General features: G+C 41.8%; 1 protein-coding gene across 4 annotated transcripts in view; it reads left to right on the plus strand.

The window, feature by feature from the left end:
- Positions 1-26,025, plus strand: part of LOC122083816 (formin-like protein 14) — a 78,611-nt gene that overhangs the window by 17,462 nt on the left and 35,124 nt on the right. For all 4 annotated transcript variants that reach the window (XM_042651720.1, XM_042651719.1, XM_042651717.1 and 1 more), the window contains exons 7-8: positions 921-992; positions 12,549-12,647. In XM_042651720.1, coding sequence (XP_042507654.1) covers positions 921-992; positions 12,549-12,647 — 171 coding nt within the window. The remainder of the gene's footprint in view (positions 1-920; positions 993-12,548; positions 12,648-26,025) is intronic.

Here is a 26,025-nt window from a genome sequence, read left to right on the forward strand (position 1 = left end):
CAAGCATAAGATCATTAATACTCAACTCAGCTTTCCAGTCTTTTTATATAGAGATATGCACTTAGATTCTCCTTCATGTTTGAATGCTGAAGAACTCAAAAGCCTGGATTCCTTTTCATCATGAGATTTTATGGACATAGGATGGTTTGGTTAGGTCCACAGATAATATTATGATGCTATGGAAAATAATTGGATATTTCATTAAGAAGCAGCCGTGTGATGATCTGATGCTGATCTAACTTAAGCTTACACCTGTATTTGAATAGGTGAAAAAAGTGCAATTCTCCATTTTATGAATGGGTATTGATTTGTACACTATGTTCCTTTTTTGTATGGGTTATTTGATATTGGTTATGGTAGTCAGAAGTTAATCTAGTATTGGGTTGAGTAGTTTTGAGAGGTTACAACTTGTTGTAATTGTTATTTTTATTGATAAGTAATGGAAGGAAAGAAGAGGACTTTGAAGGATAAACAATGCCCTAACTAGTAGGAGGCGGTTCCCTCAATAGGACTAATGACACCAAGCTTCGTTTGTAAATCGATTCTATTCAAATATCCCTATTTTATCTCCCTTACCCCCTAACCTGTTATCTCCTCCCTTTCCTGTGTACACATCAAGCATTGACTTTCTTCTTGCATTTGTCTACTTCAATCTTAGATTCCTTGAGACGATACATTTGAGTAGTAATTTCTTACACAGGGAGATGAAATGCTCCCCCACCACCCCCCCCTTTTTTTTTTTGGTTTAAAATATAACGGTTGATATAGCTAGATCATGGGACTAGAGATATGTTGCAAAATATGCCCCGGCCCCACCCCCCCCCTGCAAAAAAGAAGGTTTTTTTATTGTACATGCTACTTAAAAATATTTTTCTAATCTTTCTATATGTGCTTTTGATTATTCATTTATTAATTTTCAGGTTGAGTTGCGCAGAGCGTATAACTGTGAAATAATGCTCACAAAAATAAAAATGCCTCTCCCAGATATGATTGTGAGTCCATCTTTCATCTTATCCTAACGATTGTAGCAATTTTATACAAATTTGAACATATACTATATAGTTCATCTTTTACTGTATTGTAGTTTTCTCTACATTCATGAACATAGATTTGCGGAGGGATGTTCAGCTTCATGATTTAAATGATTGCAAACTAAGGTCGAAGACTTTAAGAACATGACTATATATGTCACATTCATTTCTTTTTTGCAATTTTTTGCACATAATTGGAACACTGTTGCCGTACACATGCTTTTGTTCATTTTCTTTCATTGAGAAAGGTGCACCCGAAAGAGATGAACATGTTTATTTTTCAAATGTCTCCTTAGACACAAAAGGAACTTTGAGAAACTGTATAGTTTTTAATCTCATCTCAACAATTTTCAGATAGAGAAATTGTTTCTGCTGTCAAGGTGGCAAGCTGTGTACTTGGGGGATTTTTGTTGTTGTCAGGTTTCTCTATATTTATGTAACAACAAATTCATTAGATGATATTATACAAGTCAGGTAAATAGCCCCCACAAGAGCAATCCAAACTGCCAAAAACATGCCACTGGGGAGATCATGAATATACATCTCTGCCCCCTGTACCTTATGTCTCTGTCCTCTGTATCTCTTGCTTGGCTAAATTGGCCGCCAATCTGCATTCTGCCATAAAATTTTGCTGATTTGGTCATATGGAGGAGCAAGGTCATTTCAGATGTATTATCCTCACCATCTCTAATTGTATGTGATAATTTCTGTAGGCCATTCATCTGTAGGCTATTCAAGCTTTGTGCAAGCCACCTAATTATGTTAAACGGTCATTTTGGGAGCTGGAAGACTCCAGACCAGTATATGTAAGAGGATGGGAGAACAGACCGGATGAGCTCCAAACAACCAGCATAGGACAGAGCCTTCCCTTTCCAGAGGTGAAGTCTTTTGCGGATTTGGCTAAGCATGAGAAAAATAGTGATGGGCAATTAGCCTTGAAGAGATGAGGTGAAGGCCTAATAGATCCCATCTGGAAGCCCGTAACCTCTAGCAACCTAGTCTTGGAGGAATCAGAGACTCCGACGAGGAACATGCGGGATTTGAGAAGGTTGATATGAAAACCCGTGAGGGATTCAAAGGAGGATAGGGAGGACATAATAGTTTGGATGGAAATAGAATCAGCTTTGGAGAAGATCATAAGATCATCAGCAAAAGCGTGATGAGTGAGCTTAGAGGCTTTGCAGTTAGGAATAGGGCAGATGAGGAGGTTATCCATATGGGATTGAATGGATTTGGAAAGAATTGCAAGGGCAAGGCAGAAGAGGAAGGGGGGGAGGGGTCAACCTTGCCGAATCCCAGTAGAGGGGGGGAAGAACCTGACAGGAGACCCATTGACAAAGACAGAGAACTTAGGGGAGGAGATGTAAGAAAGAATCTACTTGACAAAAACAGGGGGAAAGGATATAGCAAGAACAACTTTGGAGATAAAATCCCATCTTATGGAGTCAGAAGCCTTATGGATATCAATCTTGAGAAGAGCATTATGAGTGGGATTTTTTGTCGAACCCACCGCACAATTTCATGGCAAAAAATGATATTATCTACAATGCTCCTGCCCACAATTAACACGCACAATTTCATGGCAAAGAATGATATTATCTACAATGCTCTTGCCCACAACTAACACGCCTAATTTCATGGCAAAGAATGATATTATCTATAATGCTCCTGCCCACAATTAAGGCGAACTGATTGGCACTGACAAGGGATTCAGTCACCAACTGAAGCTGATTTGCCAAAATCTTTGCAATGAACATGTAGAGAAGGTTGCAGAGAGAGATGGGTTTGAAATCGACCATGGAGGAGGTTCCTTCCTTTTTGGGGATGAGGGAGAGGAATGTGTGATTGATAAAATGAATTTGAGAGAGGTTTAAAAAGAAGCTCCTGATTGCTTAGAGAGGTTGGACCCAATGATATCGCAGCAAGAGGAGAAGAAGCCTATACTAAATCCATTAGGGCCAGGGGCTTTATTGGCTTTATGGGACTGGACGGCAACAAGGATCTCTACGTCAGAAGGGATGGCTTGGAGGGCGGGGATGAGATGCGAGGGTATGAACTTGTTGAAGAGAAGGGGGGAGTCATTCAGAGGAGGAATGGGGGAGAGGAGGGTCATAAGATATTGGTGAAATAGGACACAACCTCAGATTTGATAGTAGGGGGTAAAAAAGGAGGGAGTCATCTAGGGCAGAGAGCTGAGAAATGGAGTTGGCATTGGTTCTAGCTTTCAAGGATTTATGGAAGTAGGAGGAATTGGAGTCTTCTACATCAAGCCGTTTAATGTGAGATTTTTGCTTTAGAAAGCTTTCCTCTTGAGAGAGAAGAGAGGATAGCTCAAGGGAGGCATCTTTCTCCTTAAAGGCTAATGAGGGGTTGAAAATGTCGTTCTGCGGATAGGCTTGGATAGATTTAAGCTTACAACGGCAAATTTTGACTTGGGAGTAGATAATGCCAAAGGTGGAGGCATTGTAGGCTTTAAGGGCTGACTTCACATACTTGAGCTTATGGGCAGAGGGGAGGAGAGGAGAGGAGAGGGGAGGGGGAGGGGGATATCACAAGCAGATTTGACAATAGGGAAGAAACCAGAATGGAGAGACCACATATTGAAAAACTTTAACAGTTTAGGGCCGAAGGAGAGAGAGGGATAAACAAATAGAGAGATATCGCAATGGTTTGATATGCTAGGGGGATCAAATATGGCATGGGAGGAGGGGAAAGTGGAAAGCCAAGCTTCACTTACTAGGACTCTGTCAAGTTTGTAGGCAATACAATAGGGATTGCCTTTGTTGTTGTTCTAGGAAAGCTTGATGCTAGACCAACGAAGGTCATATAGGCTAGATCCTTAATGCAAGAGTTGAAAGCATCAACGGAGACGGAAGACGGTAGACGGCATCAACAAAGTAACCACCTTGCTTTTCATGGGCATATCTGACAACATTGAAATCACCTCCCCAACCTTAAGGGCCTGTTTGTTTAGAGTTTTTTTGGGGTGGGATTTAAGTGTTAAGATAGTTGTACAAACTATTCCACCCCAACAAAAATTGAGTTGTTTGTTTAGCAGGGGTGGGATTTTGGGGAAACATAGTAATAGATCTTGTCGGCCTAGGTGGACACCATTTTCTCCCACCCCAGCCCTCATCGGTGGGACTTTAATGAGGGACTTTGGCAAACCTCCATCGTCCCACCAGCAACCTGTCTCTACTCTCTTCTTCTTCTCCTCCACTTCTTCCTCTGTCTCCATCGTCCCAACAGCAACATGTCGCTACAAAAATAAGCTTCGGAGAATCTTTGGCTGAAACAAGGGAGGGATTTACAATAAATAAAAGGAGCAGAGGGCTTTTTTTCTTTTGGGGTGGAGTAACCATTGATCACCATACACAAGCAAGCCTGAGAACCAGGGACTAGAAAATCTGCATGAGAGTTCAGAGCTTTCCTAATGTGATGGAGTTGAGCAGAAATAAAGAAAGGACAAAGAGACAAAACTTGCAAAACTAGAGCACTAGCAACAGGACCAACTGGGGCATTGGTCATGGCTTGAAAGAGATTTTAGAGGCTCATAAAGGCCCAAGTCGAGAAAAGAGGTAAGGCCGTTGAGGGCAGCAATGGCCGATATGTAGTTGGAGAAGAGAATGATGCGCTTGAACGAAGTCTTTAACCGTTATCTCTGCATTTTCTCGGGATTTGTTCCGTTGGGAAACTTTTCCAATCTCTAATTCAGCTGAAGATCAGGAAAAAAATTGAGTGAAATCATTCTGCATTTAGGGTTTTTTCTGAGGAAGAGAAAGAGGAGAGATGGCGCCGCCGCCGCCGCTGGGCGGACTTCCAGCATGAGAAGAATTAGAAGGGGGTTCGGCCTTGCTCCGTTGTTTGGCTCTGCTCTGCAACATTACCTATGAAGAGTCGCTTGAAGTCCGCCCTTTCTCCCTACTTTTTCTCCCATGATCAACCAAACAACACATGGGTTGGAAGAGTTTAACTTTCCCCCAACTTTACTTTTCTATTCTTCACCCCAACTACATGTGGCCCCCAACCTGACAATTATCCCACCCCAAGAACCCCTCTAAACAAACGGGGCCTAAGGGGAGGAGCTGATCTGAGAGGCCAGGGCTCTAAGCCTGTCCCAAAGGAGAAGCCGATCAGAGGCACGGTTGAGGGCATAAAATGCGGTGAAGAAGAAGGGACAAATGCCAGAGGTAGAAATTGAATGGTGGATGAATTGGGAGGAGGAAGAGATAACCGAAATTTGGACTTTGGAGGGGTTCTTAAGGATCCAAATTCTACCATTAGGAGAGTGGGAGTTATTGGAAAGAAGGGACCAAGAGGGGTAGTTGAGCTAACAATACGAGAGGCATTAGCCTCGGGGGACTAGTTTCGAGGAGACAACAAATGATAGAATTAGAGGATTTGATGCGGGAACGAATTTCCGCTTGCTTGGCCAGAGAATTGAGATCCCAAACCTTTCAAATGGACCAACAATTCATGAGGAGGGGCTAGGGATGGGTTGGAGGATCACCGAGTGGCAGTGGTTGGCAAAGGGAACCACAGGTAGGATTACTATGATGGTGCCTGCGATATTCGTTGAGGGGTAGATGGCAGGGGGGAGAAGGGAGGAAGGAGTTACTAAAAGGGGAAGTGTATCCTCATGAGCAGAGGTAGAGCAAGGGTGGCGCTACGGCGATTTGACCGAAGCAGGTCTCTCATGCAACAGGTGAAGGGAGGCAGGAGAGATAGCTATTCCAATGAGATGGGAGGCAGCGGGGGCCAAGATGGGGTCCTTGGGATGAGACAACGACTAGTGCTTTGCCTGGTAACCGAGACTCACTGAGTTCATGAAAGAAGAGGATGCCCACTGAGGAGCATGGTTTAAAGTATCTCCGATACCGATACGATACCCTCCGATACGTATCTTAAATTTAGCCGATCGATACGATACACACCGATACGATACTTGAAATTTTTAAAATCCTTTCGTATCAATATATATCCTATGATACATATCGATATGCACCAATACACTATCGATACATACTGATACTCTATGAAAAATATAAAATCAAGGTGAAATATACGTTTTGGTATGTATCAGTACGTATCGGTGAGTATTTGTATGTATCGATTGATACATACCGATGAGTATCAGTACATATCAGTGAATATCGGTATGTATAAATCAGTACATATCGGTGAGTATCGGTATGTACCGATACAGTGCTACGATCATATAATGGGCAAGATGGGTATTTTTTTAAAAAACACGATTTTTTGAGGTGTTTTTGTTCCAAAGTTGTTGCCAGCCATATTTCTCTCTAACTAAAGTGGAAATCAAGGTTTTGAACATGGATTTTACATTTATGGGACAACTACAAACCTTGAATTCTTAGTGCGATACCCTCAATTTAGTGTTTATGCATAGTACATGTTATCAATAGCTTTTTTTAATAAATTTTTAATGCAAAAGTGTTTAAAAAGGTGTTTTATATCCATTTATATATGTATCTTTAGCGTATCTTAGCGTATATCTGGTACGATACGATACCCTCCGATACGTATCTTAATTTTGGTCGACCGATACGATGACCGATATCGATACTGTAATCCTTGCTGAGGAGTGTTAGGCAGCAGGGGCAATGGTTGAGTTCATAGGAGAAGCCTTTGGGGAAGATGTGGCATAATCCTGTCTATACTTAGGGAGCGAAACAGGAGGTGGAAGCTCCCGGAGCATAGGATGCCCATTAGTGGGAGCTGAAGGAGACGAAACCCAATGACCGAGGCTCACGGAGCTCTTGGAAGAGGGATCCACTAAGTAAGCCGAAGGAACAGAGGCAATAGAGGTCATGTGCGAAACCTTTGGAGAAGATGTGGCCTGGTCCTATCTATGCTCGAAGAGCGTAACAGGAGACAAAAGCTACCGAAGGTGAGGAGAAATGGGAGCTAGAGTTGTAATAGGGAGGGGTCATGGGAGGACAGAGAGGTCCTCAAGGAGTCGGCAGGAGAAGGAAGATGTCTGGTTTTTTCCTCCTCTGCAGAGTCACTTTCAGAGGTTTGTTTCTTTCTCCATTGCGCAACGTTTGCAATATTAGGGCTTGCATTCAGTAGGGTTTTTGAGTGGAAACCTTTTACCTAAAATCTTGTTTGGATTGGATTTGTGTTGATTAAGTTCTTTCAATTTGACGAACTCCTGGTCTTACGCCTCTGTTGAAAGTCTCAAGGAAGTGATTCAGAATCGTGGCTGAACTGGATTAATTTTTCTGGCAATCTTGTCCATAGTTAGCAAAAACAGGAATGAAAAAAAGAAATAGAAATGGACGGTATGGGTTTTAAACGGTGAAAACTTCCAAACAATATGGTCAAACAAACCGTAAAAAAAATAGTGAACGGTAAAAAACAATAAACAGACGGTATGGGTTTTAGACGTGTAGATTTGAAAAAAAAAAGGGCCAGTATACTCATAAAGCAAGGAATTATTAGATGAATATCTGCATCTAATGTTCAAAATAATTATAACATCCAACATTAATGCATATATATATATATTCCATGACTCATTATAACTTGTAAGACATCATTGAATATCATCTAAAACCAATTCTAAATTCATACATCATAACAATAAAACATGTCCAAAGTCTTATTTAGCAATGAGCCTTGGCTATGATGTTTTTCGTTGTTGTCAGCATAGTTACCACACTTTCAAATTGATGCATTTTCAGTTGGAGTTGGGAGTCATCACGTCAGAAACACTTTTCAGCAGATGCATCAGTTTGTAGCTCAATTTCGGGGTCCGTGCATTGAATTTTAGTTGAAAGTGATATCATGAGAAGTGTAAGCCTTTGAGTTAGCGTCATGTTAGCGAAAAAATCAGGTCGATCGGAGTTCGGAAGAGTTAAGTAACCATTATGTTCCTCAAGCCTTCAGTGATGCAGATTTAAAGACCTATTCTAGGAGGAAGAAGAGGGTCGACTCTAGTGGCTAAGGGTCGACAAAGGCTGATTAGTTAGCCCACAGTTTGGGATATTGATGGGGATCTTAGTTTCAAATATCAGTCTATTGTTAGTTTCTAATTTCAGTCCATATTTAGTTTTTAATTTGATTAGTTTACAATTTCTATTTTTAGTAACTATATGTTAGTAGTTTAAGTGACATTGAGTTTCTATTATTTGTAAACACTCCCCCCATCATTATAAATAAAGAAGGGCTCATACACAATGACCCACGATTTGATTAATGAAAGAAAAGTTCGCTGCTGCTGCCGCTGGTCTCTATGGAGGCTTCCTTGTGTTTGATCAAGGTGTAGGGACTGGTGTCTGATCTAGTTGACACACTGCGGCGAGAAGTCCGGGTGAATCCTTATTCTCTTTTGGTTATCTTATTGTTCTTGTTCAGCATGTCAAGCATAGTTTTTAAGGCGCTGATGCGGTCTAGAGATGGTAAGGCAATGCTCCGCCTTACGTGAAGTGGCGCCTTATGGTTTTTTTTTTTTTTTTTTTTAAACACATTTTAAAATTACTTGATGAAGATTCCAAATATAGATTTTTTATTGGTAGGTGTTTGGTTTTGTTAACACTTGAGATGTATGTGATCAACTTTACTCCACTAAAAATAACCAAAACAAACAAACAAAAACACGATTCACAAAGAGGGTTTGGATTTTGTCGAGGGTTTTAAGGAAGGGCTTTGAGAAGGAATCAAGGAACAAGGAAGAACCATTGGTCCAGACGACCATATTGCTTCGGCAGCGGTGAGCTTCATTCTTCTTTGACAGGAGTAGAAATATAGTGGATGACCTTAGGGCTTAGGCACTCATTTTGGCATCATAGAGGGAAGTATAATAAATACTTGTATTTTTTATGTCTTCTTTTCTTTATATTTATAATTTTGTTTCATAATTATGTATTCATATTATATGTTAATATGATTGATGATTGATGATTGATGATTGATGATTGAATGTTGATGATTGATGATTGATGAAGATGAACTTAGTTTATTCACTTTATTGATTTGTTTTCTTGATGAATATCTTACATTGGTATGAATATGAAACTTTAATATTTATTTAACATATGAGTAATAGGTTTCAATTAGGATTTAAGCCAAATAGATTGGTTCTATAAAAAAAATTACATAGGAACTTTTTAGTCGATAAGGCAACGCTTTATGCCCGCCTTATCACTAAGGCGCTCCGAAAGACCCTCAAACGCCTCCGTCACCTTACCGCCTTAAAAACTATGATCTCAGGTAAGTGAACTAATCTTCATTAAGTTCTGATCTGAGAATTTTCCTAGAATTCCATAAGCATCAACCACCCCTACTGGACTATCTAGCCATCTGATTGGCTTCCAATTTGGATCGAGTACTGGAAGGAGGGTTCGATCCAAATCCTAGGCACATCAGACCAGGGGATTGTCTGATCTGAGGTATTCTCTAATTCTGGCCGATTGTGTTTCTGCCCGGATTTGAGGTCTGGTTTGAGTCTTACCTGTTCCTGTGGTATTTGTTATTGATTGTGGCTTTTTAATACTCTATACCTGCTGCTGGTTAGTCCTTTTGTTTGGTGTAATATCTGATTTCAGAAATTCCAAATTCTGGGTTTGAAAATTCTGATTTACAAGGACTATTCGACTCTTACTTCTGGTCTGTTGTTTGCTGCCTATCTTTGGGTGATTATTGGTTGTTCTTTGGTTTAAAAGTTCCTTTTGTTTAGGTCTAGTTTGAGCTTTCAAATCTAGTCCTACATTATGCAGTCTTAAAAAAATCCAAAAAAAAGAAAAAAAGAAAAAAAAAAAAAAACGGAAAACGTGTTTAGAACGGGAATGCTTGCCATTTGCTGTTTTCCCCCAGTTCTTTGGGAAGCATATGGAAAAATGTGTTTTAAACGGTCAATAACGGGAATGCGTCCATTTTAAATGCGTTTTTGCTAATTAGGATCTTGACTGACACGGACCGGGTTCAATCGTTTTTTGGGTTTAGTATGATATTTTAATTACTTAGGTCTATTAATTTGGGAAATATATGTAATCTTTTATTTTTGGGTAGTTATTAGACAGTAGAGAATTATCAATTTGAGTTTTATTGTGTTTCCATTTTTTGTTAGTCTTGGTTTTAGGAAGTAATTAGGAGTCTATTTCTATTTCAGTCTTAGATTTTGATTAGGGAAATTTAATTTCTGTTTATTATGAAAAGGCATGTAACTCATTTCATTGGGCTGAGTTGAAGAATGTAATTATTTGAGTTGTGCCGGATTGGTATGAATCAGGTCGTGTGACCACCTTGTTTTCTGGGCGATTAGTATATGATGTGCCCCTTCAGTCAGACTAGAGGAGGGGACGAAGTGGTGAAACTTGACTTGGGGAACGAGAGCTACCTCAGAGTGATAGTTTTAAATATCTGGGGTCCATCTTTAAAAAGAGGGGGGATATAGATGATGATGTTACCCACAAATTAAAAGTGGGATGGATGAAATGGAGAGGTGCGTCAGGAGTACTATGTGACAAAAGAATGCCTATTAAACTTAAGGGAAAGTTCTACAAGACAATGGTACGACCAGCTATGACATATGGAGCAGAGTGTTGGGCAGTAATCACCAAAATGAGTGTAGCGGAGATGAGAATGCTAAGAGGAATGTGTGGCAAGACTAGGAGAGATAGAGTAAGGAATGATTGTATAAGAAATGAGTTGGGGGTTACACTAATACAGGACAAGCTCCACGAGAACCGATTGAGATGGTATGGCCATGTGCAACAGACCTGTAGAGGCTCCACTAAGGAAGATTGAGCAGATTCATTTGGAGGGAGCCAAAAGAGGGAGGGGTAGGTCTAAAATGACTATTAATGAAGCGGTGAGAAAAGACATGCATATGGTGGGGCTTGATTCTAGTATGACCATGGATAGAGTTTTCTGAAGGACTAGGATCTGGGTAGTGGACTCTATGTAAGGAATGTTCTTGTGATGCATCTTGGATTTCTAACTTATTTGCTTTTCTTAGTCCCTTTTCACTTATTTACCCTTATTTCATTATTTCTTGATTCTCCTTTTCATATCGGATCTATGTAGCCGACCCCATTTAGTTGGGATAAGATTATGTTTGTTGTTGGTCTGATGGTAAGGTATGAATGTTGCGACCTGGTGGTCAAGTGATTGACACAACCTCTCAACATTCTCGGGGTAAGGCTGCATAGCTCTTGCCCCACCGGACCTCGCACATGCGGGAACCTCGTGCACCGGGTACGCCCTTTTTTTGTGTCGGTGCTCTAATCAGGTGGATTGATCTCCCTTCTCTATAATCGAGCTGAAACTTGTAGGGTTGTATTATCCCTCTGGTGCTACCCAAACTCTTCAAACTCTGACTCTTAAACCCTCTTCCATCCTGAGAAGCCATAGTTTCAGAACTGATCCTGTTGTTACTGCCATAGTCAGCTTCAGGGTTGGTCTTTCGATTGATGTCTGCTTGATGTTGTTTCTCTGGTTCTGGGATTACGAATCTGATTGTGATTTCCTTGCGTTGATTGGAGCCTTAGATGACCGGCTGTACTAATCACAAGGAATCGTTTTGCTGTTCCTATAAGTTATCAAGAGGTCTTCACGATTTAATATCCCTTTTAATTGATTGACCAAATTGCCTTTCCCTTTGGTCCTTCTCAATTTTAATCCCTATTTTATTTGCTATTCCTGAATTACCCTTGGCTTAACCATCCTTCTCTGTCAAAGGGGATCTTACATTATCATGGTATTTACAGTTCTGCCACTTTGATTTAAAACTTGAGAATAATTACAGATTTACCATTCTCTGTGTGTAATTTGAGTGTTTACTATTTGGATGGGTCCATTAGCCATCCGAACAGGGTTTTGTAACTCCGGATCCGCATCAGGAAAATGAAGGCCTGGATTCCTCCTCTTTCTCGTTACTTTTTCTCTTTTGGCTTTTTTGTGTTAAAATCTCATTTCTGTTTTCCCAAAATACCCCTTATTCTTTTATCTTAATTTTTCCATACTTTAGATGCACTTCCAAGTTTGTCCCTGCACAGCATATCTAATCCCTGTTATGTCATTTCACCTTTAGCGACCAAGTAACACCTTAGAATATCTGGTTATTTATGAGAGTGCCATTCCTCCCCTTTGCAACTTCTATTTATTTACAAGAACTGCCATTATTCTTTAGTATTTGGCTATAGCACTCTTGGGTGGGTGGTGGGCCCATTAGCCAGCCCGATTGGGTCTTACAATCCTAGATTGGGATCTTGGGATTGCAATTGTGAAATAAGTTAGGAGTGGGATTGCATTCTTTTGTTGAATCTGAAACCTGGGATAAGGATCCGAGCCAAGAATGTGTTAAATACTTTAAATTTCAATAATGTGATATGTTAGTTCTAAAAGGACTTAAACACACAGCTGACCAGCTGGGGATTCAAATCCTCTCTTAAAATTTTCAGCATTATTATGTTGGGGATTAGAGCTTTTTTTAAAACATATTCTGTTGGATCTTTGCAAGTGCATGATTCGGTTCTCGTTAACTGGTCCCAGAATGCAGTTTTGGCTTTGGATATGTCAGCTTTAGACATTGACCAAATTGAGAATCTCATCAAATTTTGTCCCACGAAAGAAGAAATGGAAACACTGAAGGTATGATGTCCATTTTATTTAACATTTCAGATTCTTCTTCTTTGCTTTAGATGTAATTTTACTGACTTTAATTTTGCAAGGTATTAGGGATTCAAAATAAGAGGTCCTTTATTTGTCGGTTTGTATTTTTTAGTCATGATTTACTGCTATAAATGCTATGCTTCCTTGAAGATTCTTCTTCTTTGCTTTAGATGTTGTAATTTTACTGACTTTAATTTTGCAAGGTATTATGGATTCAAAATAAGAGGTCCTTTATTTGTCGGTTTGTATTTTTTAGTCATGATTTACTGCTATAACTGCTATGCTTCCTTGAAGATTCATCAAACCTTTGTGCCAATATTTCTATGGCATTTGAATATTGCAGACTTAAAACTTGATAAGAAAAGAATTCTTTCTAGAAGCTTTTCTAGTTTTAATTCTCTTTTGTTCACAAGTATACATGATGCATAACAACGAACTCAGCCTTATCTCAACTTAATGGGGTCGGCTACATGGATCCTGGGAAAAGCAAAAAGGAGAAAAGAAAATAAATGAAATGAGAGAAAGGAAAGAACCCAGCATCAGCAAGTCTGGAAAATCTCAACTATCAGATACATGGATCCTTACCCTCCAGTTGGTTCTATCTGGGGTCATACTTAGGACATGACCTAGATTATGCATGTCATTCCTCAAAACTTCTTCTGTGGTCATTATAGGCCTGCCCTTGGCTTGTTTAGCTCCTTCAATTAGAATCATATCACTCGTCCCTACGAGAGCATCCTCAAGACTTTGTTGAACATAACCAAACCACCTAAAACGACTCTCTCGGAGCTTTTCATAGATCGGGGTAACTCCCAAATCAGCTCTATACTTTCATTCCTTAACTTATGCCTCATCGTTTTGCTGCACATCCATCTTAACATCCTCATCTCTGCTACACATAACTTCTCTATATGACCCTTATTAATTGCCCAACATTCCACTCCCTACATATTAGCCGTTCTTCGAAGTGTTCTACAAAATTTTCCTGTAAGCTTTAAATGAATACGTCAGTCACACAACACTCCAGTGGCCCTCTCCACTTCATCCATCCCATTTTAATTCTTTATGAAACATCCTCTATGTCACCACCTTTATTTATGGTTAACCCCAGTTATCTAAAATAGTCACTTTGTGGTAACTTTCTGTCTTCAATTTTCACCGTAATGTTATCCATCATGGTGTGACCAAAGTTGCACATCAAGTATACATGATGCATATGCAACAATTTTGTTCACCTTGTAAATTCACCCCTATCGTGCATTGTTACTTTTGCCCTCCTTTTGAGATGCCAAAATTTCAAGAAGTAATTTGCAGTTCTGAATTCAAATGATAAAATTAATCCTGGATTGCAGGGAAATGCAAACAGCGTATCATCAAGTGAACATAGAGTTAGAAATCACCAAAAGAGTGGAAAATAACGGCTTAGGGAACAAGCCATGGCTTGTGGCAAGAGGATTTTCCGAAGGAATTTCAGATATATATATACACATATATACAAATTTCATAAACCAAAAATGTCATCTTTACATTGATGCACAACATGCACTAACGGTTCATGTTTTTTCTTGCTCCCAAGGGATAAAAAGAGAAATTACTGAAAATGTGGTCTATCATAACCCAGTTGGGCCTAGGACTGCCTTAGGGGGTGTTTGGTTCGGTAAATCTTTGGGATGACATTCTTTAGAATGATAATTCTTAATTTTTGGAGTTGTTTGGTTCTACTAGGATGACCCTCATAAGTGAGCATCCTACTTCCCATGAATGACCATATTACAAAGGATGTGTTTCAAATCTGAGTTTACCTCAACACTTAAACTCAGATTTGAGCAACTTTTTTACCACCTAGTATAAAAGGAGAAAGCGCAAAGACGTTCTCTATGGAAACCAATATCTCAACCCGCGAGAAACATGTACTAACCTCAAGGCAACCAAACGATTTTTCATAAAGAAACATAATTCAGAAGAATATCTATCAAAAGATTGACATTCATATCTGATACATACACCATTTGATTTACCGAACCAAACAGCCCTTTAGGATTCTCTATACTTTGTCTAAGAAGAGTCCCTCTACATGATCACCTGTCTTAAAACAAAGAAAATCGAAAGAACCACTACCAGGGAAATATATATTCTATATATACATATAATCATGGATTAAAGTGTCGGTATCGGTCACCGTATCAGTCGGCCAAAATTAAGATACATGTCAGAGGGTATTGTATGGAGATATGCTAAGATACACTAAAAATACACACAAAAATGGATAAGAAACACTTTTTATACACTTTTGCATAAAAAACCAGCTGAAAAAAAAGCTATATATAATGTTTATTATGCATAAACACTAAAACAGAGACAAGTATATCAATTGAAATTGTTCAAAAAGATGAGGTTTTTTACATTCATTGCCATTGCCATTGCCATTGCCATTGCCATTGCCATTGCCATTGCCATTGCCATTGCCATTGCCATTGTGGTGAGTGCCATGCTGGTTCATATTCATCATTTTTAGGAGCTACTAAGAAAATATTGTGCACTTGTTGAACATAGGCACAATATTGACCCCCGTTGAAATATCTATAGTAATGGGACTTCCATTTATGGTAAAATCTATTGTATTGCTTTGGAGTGGCCAATGTTGGTCCTGTATAAGTTGCATACCCATAGCCTGAAGAAGCACCTGAAGATACATGGTGTCCATGTTCGGATGAGGCACCAGCATGATCCAAATTAATGCTTATTGAGTCCATGCTCCTCAACACATCACCGTTACTTGGATTGTGGGAACGCTTACCCTTGCGACTATAAGTCTTTGGTTGTGGGCGAGCACCATTATTAATATCTTGGTTGCATGCTTAAATGCTCACTCTTTTGTGAAATGTATCAGTACATTTGTTTCTCCACCACCACCACCACCACCACCACCGCCACCACCACCGCCATCACCATCTTTGGTTTGATGAGCATCGCTTTCTTGTTGGGTTCCACTATATGTAGCACCTTACCTTGTCCTCCTAAGGAGACCATAATTGGAGCTACTATCATCCTCTTGTACATCATCTGATGGTGCTTGTGTTTCATCGTATGGTAAATCTTCATTTCTCTCTGATGTTGTCCTCTATAAACAGATCAAGTGTTGTTTTTCGTCAATCTTCAGGCAATTGATCCATCGCCAAAACATTTTCAGTGTCCTCAATCCATCCCCTAACTGGATCTTCATTGTCGAGTATGTGGGTGATGTCGATTGGGTTGACATCGATTTCATTTCTTGATCGCTCCAACTCAAAGTATTTCATCTTCAGCTTTATGTTGTAGTGCACATAGGCTAGCTTCTCCAGCTTCTCATAACTTAGACAATTTCAAGGTTTGGTGTCTATCAATCTGAACATACGCTTGTTACGTCACAACCACTTGAGGATGCCTTGCATGACAATATTTTCATTGCGATTGGCCTCATGTTTGAGCCATCAATCATCTACACAAGGATAATTACAATATTAAGAGTTCGAAATGAATTTGAAATACCAGGATAGCTCATTAAACCTTACTTACGAGGACATTATGTTCCTCTACCACGGATAGCTAATTGACCGACAACCCATGAGTGGCCTCTCGGAAGTATTTCGCTTATAGAGGTATTAAAATATTAATACGCTACTCAATGTATTAAATATTTACCTATATGTAAGATTACTAACCTCTTCCATTGCATCTTTTGCCGCATTAATTTTCGGTGCCAATTTGTTTATAACTTCCTTCATAGATTGCATAAAATCACTTCTAAACCTCAAATTGAGTGCGTAATGAAGGTCCAGATCCAAATAATAGGATGCACATGGTTTGCAGTTGTTGTTAGCAACTTAGCGGGCTGCCTTACTCTGATAATATCGGTTCTCCAGTTTATGTACCTCTGTTGGTCTGGTATTTGTGCCTTGCCTGCTTCAATCATTAAATCTTATGAGAGCCTCCTCTGTTCCTTTCTTTGGAAAGGATCTGACTCCTCTAAATTCCTCAGACCCTTAAGCTGGGATAAGGTATGCCTTTCGAAAGCTGAAGGTGGTCTAAGGATTAGAAGAATCAAAACCACCAACTTTGAACTTTGTTGGCATTCTTAAGCTCATATGGAAGATTGTGTCCAAACATAAAAGCATTTGGGTCGATTGGATCTACTCTGATTTGCTCAAATCTAATTCCCTCTGGACCGCTCCCTCCATTCCTGATGCCTCTTAGATCTGGCGGAAAATTGTTGAGCATAGATCCGTTGCCCTCCCAACCATCTCCTTCGTCATAGGTAATGGCTAGTCTATCTTCTTCTGAAAGGATCCCTGGCACCCTTCTGGCATTCTTTCTCTCATCTCTCCTCAAACCATTTACTCCTCCGGCCTTTCTCCTAATGCTTCCATCTCCCTTATTATCTCTGACTCTGGGTGGTCCCCTCCCTCGTCCCCCCCTCCCCTGTTTGACCTATGGTCTCTCCTTTCCCCTCTTCACCTTGGCCACCGAGGGAGGGAGGACAAATGTATTTGGCTCCCCTCCTCTAATGGTTCCTTCTCCTTCGCCTCCGCTTAGTCTTTAATCCGAACCCCTTCCCACACGGTCCCTTGAAAAAAGGTTGTGTGGTTTAAAAATCACATCCCCCGTCACAGCTTCACCCTATGGTGATGTCTATCCAACTGCCTTCCCACTCAATCTTTTCTCATTCATCAACATATTCCTTCCAACCCTGCTTGTTGCCTCTGCCCCCTAGGTACCGAGGACATCCCCCACCTCTTCTTTTCCTACCCTTTCTCTTCCTACATCTGGAAGACAGTCCTTTCCAAATGCTGTCGGCACAATAGACCCATTCTTCCTTTTAATAGGGAATGGAACTGGATTGATATGAACTTCTCCGGGCTCACCATCTGTGACACTATTAGCAAATTGGCTTTTTGTGCTACTATGAATCACCTTTGGATGGAGCGTAACATCCGTAGATGGATTTTCAAATCCCGTTCTCCAGATAAGTTTTGGAAAGCTATCTACTTTGATGTCAAATCCAAATCCTCTTCCCTTCAGAATCGGCCAGTCCCCAATACCCCCAAAAATTCTCACATCATTTCCTCCTGGAACCTCCATGTTGACTTCCTCCATCCCACCTGATGTCATCCTGGGCTTTGTCTTTTCTCCCCCCCTTATTTTGTTTTTGGTGGTCCTTGCTGTGGATTTTAGTTTTAGTTTTTTTCTTTTCTCCTTTGTCTTAGCTGCTATTGTTTTGCTGTAGTTTTTGTTTTTGTGCAAGGCTCTCGGCTCTAGCCTCTTTGTTGGCCTCGGCCTCCCCCTCCCCCCCTTTTTTCCCTTGTATATTCTTCTTCGCTTGGTAATGAATTATTTATTCATCCCAAAAAAAAAAAAAAGTTATAACTAAATACTAACTACTAACTAGTAAATATTCAAAATGAAATATAAGTCATTTGCTTAAGAGACTACCTGCCTGATGAATGTCTTGAATCAACATCTTTTCCCATCGGTTTTCTATAATCTTCAAAAAACTTTTGCATGACTTTGGGTTGTCATCCTGTATCTTCTTCTTGACAAGTTCCATACAATGCACTATATTTCCCATAGTCTGTGCTTTATCCCCATAGACTGCTTTAAGAACAACAAAGAGGTGTTACATAATCATAGTAAGTCGAGCCAACCTTTCCCCAAACTGTGTTGAGGTGATTAGGTGTAGAACATTTTTTCCAATTTCAGTGCCTGCATATCTACTACTGAACCACTCAGTAGAGGTGAAAGACTTGAGCAACCCATTGTTCCGATTTTCGAGACTATGAAGTGCAATGTAATTTATTGTAAATTATGTTGCTGCGGGCCTCACCAAGTCACTTTTCGTATATTTCCTCATCAGTGCCAACACCTAGCTGTGTTTGTATATGAAGTTGGTGATCATCATGGCATAAAAAACCACCTTATGTATTTTGGGCATTTCACTAATGTCTTTGAATATCAAATCAATACAGTGGGTTGCACAAGGTGTCGAATATAGGTTGGGGTACTTCTACATTAGCAAGATACCGACCTTTTTGAAATTTACAGCATTGTCAGTCACTATCTGGACGACATTATCGGACCCTATCTCATCTACAACTTGATCCATTAATTTTAACAAATACATTACATCCTTGAAATCTTCAAATGCGTTGAAAGACTTATGGAAGATTGTTTTTCCATCACAGTTTACGAGGAAGTCAATGATGGACATCCTCGTCGTTCCACTCCACCCATCACACATTATGATCACTCTTTATTCAGGTCACTTATATTTGAATTTTTCAATCTACTCATCCACCTCTTTCACAATAGCATTTAAGCAAGGCTCAACAATTTCATGAGGTAAACATTTTTCCCACATGCCTGAATCTCTCCTTAACCATAGCCTTGAATTATAGAACTTTAGTTTTGTGGGGTGGAATCATAAAACTGTGGAACCACCTAGAGATTGCTTTCCTAATCTTTTTGCTTAATGTCTTACGTTAAAAGCTCTCTTCAATCCCACGTTGGCCTTCATCCTTCTCTCTATAAGGTGCATGAGTCATGTTTTTAAAATCTGGGCTCCATTTTCCCTTACCCTTACCACTTTTTGTAAATTTGTCAAACATGCCTTTACACTGATTGCTCTACTAAGGCAACAAGATCCTTGCCTTTCCCTTTATCTACACTTGGATGGCATGGAGAGCCAACACCTTGCTCAACAATAATCGGGCCATCACGTGCTGGTCTTACAAATTAACTTCTTCTCAACTGTTCATCTCTCCATTCTTTTTTTCTTGCTTCCTCTCTTGACACATGTCGTTTATGCATATTGTTGATCTTCATCCTCTGCCTCCGTATTGGATCCTTCATAATCCTTAGGACCCCTTAAATCATCAACCAAACTATCCTCATTTTCAATAGCATGGTTCGCTTTATCTCTACTTCCCTTGAAGTGATTCCTCATTGCTTTGATTACTTCGTAAGGACACTTTGTACTCTTGACAACATTAGAAAACCCTCCTGCTAGGTGTTGTTTATGTATAGTAATTCCACCTCATAGGTGGATGGCATTATAATAGTTGCACTTTGTCCATAACCTATTATTATTCACTTTCTCGGCTGAATCCTATCCAATATCCGTAGTTTGTCCTTTATGTGCCATCTTCCTAAAAGATACATAATGAAACATAACATAAGTATGTCAATATCAATGTGTATGATGCACTTTAATAGTTATCAAAGCATGTTGCACTAATTTAAAATCATTTAGTTAATAAACTACTATTTTTTAGAAAATAAAATTTGACATAATGTAGAAAATGGTAAAAGTGGTTCAATCAAAAGATTCAAAGCTTGGTGATGGATTTAGGAGATTATTTATTTTTATTTTTTATTTTTAAACTAAAATAAGATGATGCAGCCCATAGGGCTTCCGTTAGTAAGGACAGGGAAGCGGGAGGAGAAAATGTGGGAGTCGATCCAATGGACAAAAACATAGGGGGGGTAAAGACATCTAGAGAAAGTCCTAAGAGATGATATCCATTTGATGGAGTTAAAAGCTTTATAGATGTCGATCTTGAGAAGGGCAGCGAGGGAGTGGGATTTTTGATTGAACCCTCGGACAATCTCATGGCATAAGGTGTTGCATTAACTTGCACGAAAGAAATTTTCAAATTGGTAAATTAAATCAAGTTAGAGCAAGTAAGAACCAACTCAAATTATTATTAGTATTATTTTTTTTATGCCTAACCCCTCTCCCTAGCCTCCTATGTCTGACCCAGCCACTGGAATCCTTCCTGTTGCTGCAGCCACCCTCTCCCCTTCCCCACCACCTCCTCCAACCCTGCTACCAACCCCCAACTCACCACTCCTCCCCCTTTGCAGTCAACCTTCCACCTCCACTTCCTCCTTTGCCAGGCCTTGGACCTTGGTTGTCCGGCCCCCTCTTAGCCTCCCCTCGACGCTGGTCACTCCCTTTTCTTCCTCCCCCCATCTTTCCACAACTATATACCCTTCGGTCTTTGTCCCCTCCGGCTTGCTAGAGCATGGATCTACAAATGGAGACACTATTTGATTGGGCAATTTGTGGGTAGCCGCGTAAAACTCTCCCTCTAGAAATAATGGTGCCCTCTAAGTGTGACTTCCACCTTCATGCTTGAAAACGGTATCTTCATGTTAACTTCTCAGACGATGCTAACAAAGTGAAAGCCCTTGATGGTGGACCCTGGTATGTCGGGAAGAAGCCCATTTTCTGCGTGGACCAATACACCTCCTTGAACACTGTGAACCTCTCCTCCGTCCCCATTTGGGTCAAGCTGCCAAATCTTCCCCTTCATTTTTGGGGCATAGAAGGGCTTAGCTTGGTCGGTTCCGTCATTGGTAAGCCGTTATTCTTAGACTTTGAGGACCAAGATGTGGACAGGCTATCATTTGCCAGAATTTGCATTGAAATCAATGTTGAGCAAACCCTCCCTTTAATTGTTATAATCTCTGATGGGGAGGGAATCTAATTCGAACAACAGGTCCTTTACAACTAGGCTTCCCCGCTCTGTACTCTCTATAAGATTTTTGGTCATGTAACTTTGAGATGCTCGGTTCCCCGTCAATATGAGGATTCCCTTCCAGCCACTGCGGTTCTCCTTCGAGGCTCCCCTCTGCTTCTGCTGACTGCCGATTGCCTTCCCTGGCCAACCGAGGAAGAAGGAACCTCCGTCGTAGGCATCACTAGAGGAGTCGCATGGCCGCCTTTCGCCTAATTGAAGAAAGTTCTTTTTCTGCTGGTCCCTCTGCAAGCAACCCTTTACCCATCAGTGTCGATCGATTCTCAGTTCTCTCTATAAGTGGACTTGACGATGATAGCGACTCTCCTCATGCTCTGATTCTGATAGCTCCTCTGGGACTACCTCTGGGACCTTTGCTGATACTACTGCTTCATCTCGAGATGACTGTGTCTCCGTTTGTAGCTATCTTGGCTCTAGCACAGCCGCCATCCTGATCCCCCTTCCCCCTTTTGGCTCTACTACACCTGCAAACCCCTCTGCTTCTCCTCCTCTTCTATCGACTGATGTAAGTTGTCTACATCACTCCCCTCTCCCATTTCCTTTGGCGACCACTGACCTTCTTAACCCCTCCTCTCTATCTCTAACCCGGCTTGACCGCAACCCACCTCAAACTTATCATCTCGAACCAAGCATCTTGCCTTTCCAACCTATGACAATCCTAACCATCTGGGCCACCCATCCATGCTTTAACCCGTACTGCCTCGACCCACCAGAACTCAACCTTTCTGAAACCTACCCACTTGGGTCAAACTTTTAATCCGATATACCCTTATTCCTTGCCCGACTGCAACTGTAACTCCCTACCTCCATCGTCTTCCTCGACTGTCTTGTTATCCTCCGTAGCCGCCTCTTGCCTGCCCTCCACCTTTGCTCCGCTGCTATCCTTGCCTAGGCCCGATGACTCTGCCATGACTGCCTCTGCCCTTGCTCGTGCTGCTTGTATGCCTGCCGCTGTGTTGTTTGCTCATTCTGCCATGCCTGTTGCTACTCCCTCCGCTGTGTTTGCCTCTTGCGATGTCTCTGATCCTTTTGTTGCTTCTGAGATCTCCGTCAACACCCTTGCCCCGACATCTGATTCTACCTCAGGCTCCACCTCTACCCCTACTGCGACTACAGGCTTTCTGCTTCTACCTTTCCCGTGGTGCCCCTTCGATTGCTCCAAGAAACTCTCTAGGCCTTAAGCCTTGTCTCTCTTTACCTTGGAAGGTACTCCATCGACACTCAGGTCCCTCAACCTCCTTGAAGATGACCCCTCTGCCCCCTATTGCTGATGGTCCTCTGTCCCCCCTAGACCTTCTCTTTACCATGTAGGATCTCCCTCAGGCTCCCCCCTCCACTACTGTTGTCACTGGTTTGATTCACACTGATGTTGATGGTCGCCATCACCATGAGATTGCTGCAGTTGTGCCCAGCCCTGCCTCCGTCCCTGACACTGCTCTACTCAAGAAAACCAAAACCTATCAACCCTCCTCCCGCCCTTCCTCAATAGGATATGCCCCCATCCCCAAAAAGCCCTCTGCTCCTTCCCCCTCCACCTCAAGGAGTACCACCATCAACTTCGGCCCAAGCCTCCTTCCAGCCTCTCAAGGGCTTCCTCCTGCTCTCCTAAGCAATTGCATCGCCCTTGTCTCCCTTTGAAATGACCGCTTGGATCATCTGGAATGTCCATGGGCTGAACTCCTTAGCTCATGCCCCTATTCTTTCCCTCATAAAATCCTCCCGTGTTGCCCTTTACTGCCTTCTGGAAACCTGTGTACTTGAGCCTAATGCTCCCCAAATTGTCTCCTACATTGCCTTGTCTTGGTCTTTCCTTTCCAACTACGACCACTGGCCAAATGGTTGCATCTGGAAACCTCCTCCTCCCAATCCATCCACCTCTCCATCTCCTCTCCTTCTGGCTCTCATCTTTGTTTCTTTTTGGCTATCTATGCTCTTAATCATTCCCTGGATAGAATTCCTCTCTGGGATGACATCCACTTGTTTGCTGCTACTATCGGATCTCACCCCTAGAGCCTCACAGGGGGATTTCAATGTCATCAGAGCTTCCCCATGAGATGATTGGAGGGGATCACATTGATCTCCCCTCCATTGAAGCTTTCAATGACTGTATTGATGACATTGTTGTCAGGCTCCAAATTCACCTGGGCTAACCGCAGTATTGGCCCCGCCATTATTGCTTGCAAGCTAGACCGTGCCCTTGTCAATGAAGCCTGGCTTGAAAAGTTTCCCTCCTCCCATGCGCCCATTGAGCTCCCTGACATCTCCGACCACTCCCCCATCTCCCTTTTTGTTTTCCCTCTCATCTCTTTGATATGTGGTCCCTCCATCAGGATTATCTTGCCATAGTGCAAGAGGCTTAGGCCATTCCTGTCCATACACGTTCGCCCCCTCTTGTTGCCTTTGCGAGGAAGCTAAGGAATGTCACAGCAGCTCTCAAGAGCTGGAATGCCAATTCCTTTGGCAACATTTTCTCCAATGTTAAGGCCTGCAAGGATAAGCTCCATCTCATCCAATCCAGGCTCCAGCTGGATCTGCTTAATGCTTCTTTGGTTGAGTTCGAGAAAGAGACCTCCGCTGATCTCTCCTCTCTTCTTGTCCAGGAAGAAAGTTTCCTCAAGAAAAAATCCTATATCAAATGGCTTGAGCTTGGCGACTCTAACTCGGGAGATTCCGCCATTCCATCAAGGCTTGTTCCAACTTCAACTCCATTCCAAAGCTCATCTCCAGCAATGGCAACACTCTTTCCAGCTCTGATGACATTGAAGCCGAAGCTGCCTCTTATTTCTCTACTCTCTTTCACCCCACTATCCCTCTCATCTCTCCCCTCCCTCCCCTAAATCTCATCAATAAATTAATCCCTGATCATCTTCTCCTCCCTTCTCTCTATCCCTTTGGATGAGGAGATTCAGGCTGCTGTCCTCTCTGACAAATCCAACAAGGCTCCCGGCCCTGATGGTTTTAGCATGAGATTCTTCTCTTCTTGTTGGCATATTATCATAACAGATCTGATCAATGCCTTTCATAGCTTTTTCCTCTCCCCCAATCAGATCCGGGGTGTCAACCGCACCTTCCTTTGCTTCATCCCCAAGAAGGAAGGTGCTAATTCTATGCCGGACTTCAAGCCTATCTCCCTGTGCAATCTTCAATACAAATTCATTGCCAAGTACCCGGCTAACCGTATCTAGATTGTCATTGAATCCTTGGTTACCCCTAACCAATAAACATTCATTGCTAGTAGGAGTATTGCAGACAATATCATGCTTTGCCATGAAATTGTCAAAGGATTTGATAGAAAGTCACACTATTCGGCGGCCTTCCTCAAAATTGACATTCACAAGGCCTTTGATTCTATCCGTTGGGCTTTCATCGAGTAAGTTCTTTTGCAATTGTCTTTCTCCCCCTCTGTTAACTAGATTCACTCATGTATCTCTTCCCCCTCTTTCTTTGTCCTGGTCAATGGTAGCCCTCTGGGTTACTTCCCCTCCTCTGTGGGCATTTTCCAAGGCTATTTTTTTCTCCCTTCCTTTTCTCCCTTGCACTGGAAGTCCTTTCCCACTCCATCCAGTGCTCCATCGATCAACACCTCGTCTCTCCTGTTCCTAAATGTAAAGCTTTCTTGCTTACCCACCTTGCCTTTGTGGATGACCTTATGATCTTCTCGAAGGCTGACCTTTTTTTCATCTCCTCCATCATGTCCTCCCTCTGCCTCTTTGAATCCCTCTTTGGCTTCAAAATCAATCTCCTTAAACCCAACATCTTTCTCTTTGTAGTCTCTGATCCCTGCTGGGCTAACCTCCTTCAGCCCACGGGAGTCTCCCTTGGATACTCGCCAGTTAAGTATCTAGGCCTTCATCTGATTCTTGCTAGGCTCTCCGCCCACCACTGTTCCCCTATCCTTGATCTGATGAGAAAGAGGCTTGAACTTTTGAAAGAGAAGCTCCTCTCCTACACTGGCCTTCTGGTTCTCATGAAATCAGGCCTCCAATCCATGTCTCTCTGCTGGTCGGGTGTCTTCGCTCTCCCAGCTGCCATCTCTAAATCCATTGAATCCCTGCTCTCTTCCTTCCTCTGGAAGGGCTCTGACTGTTCAAAATTCCTCCACCCTTTAAGTTGGGACAAAGTCTGCCTCCCTAAATCTGAGGGAGGTTTGGGTCTTCGAAAGATCAAAGACATCAATTCTGCCAGCATTCTTCAGCTCATCTAGAAGCTTGTTACCAAGCATAATAGTATCTAGGTCTCCTGGGTCTACTCCTCCCCGCTTAAGAATAATTCTCTTTGGTTCGCCTCCTACCCTCTCGATGGCTCTTGGATTTGGCGTTCCATCCTCGCCAAAAGACCCCTGGCTCTCTCTGCTATCTCCTATTCCATTGGGAATGATTCCTCCACTTCCTTATGGTTGGATCCCTGGCAACTTTAGGCATTCTCCTTTCCTTGATCTACCCCAATGCCCTCTATGCCTCTGGGATTCCTAGACTGGCCTTAGTTGCCTCTATCATCTCAGGGGGTCTGGTCGCTGCGTGCCTCCCCCCTTTCCCCCGGGTCACTCGGGTAGAGAGGACAAGATCTCCTGGCTTCCCTCCTCTACGGGAAAATTTATCTTTGCCTCTGCTTGGAACCATATTCGTGTTGTGGGGTCCCCTGCCCCCTAGCATAAACTAACCTGGTTTAAAGGTCATATCCCTCGCCACAGCTTCACTACTTGGCGAGCTCATTCCAACTGCATTCCCACGCAGCCTTTCCTCATCTATCGCCACATTCCAGTATCCCCTTCTTACTGGAAT

This window comes from Macadamia integrifolia, chromosome 7 (assembly GCF_013358625.1).
Source record: "Macadamia integrifolia cultivar HAES 741 chromosome 7, SCU_Mint_v3, whole genome shotgun sequence".
Classification (NCBI taxonomy): Eukaryota; Viridiplantae; Streptophyta; class Magnoliopsida; order Proteales; family Proteaceae; genus Macadamia; species Macadamia integrifolia.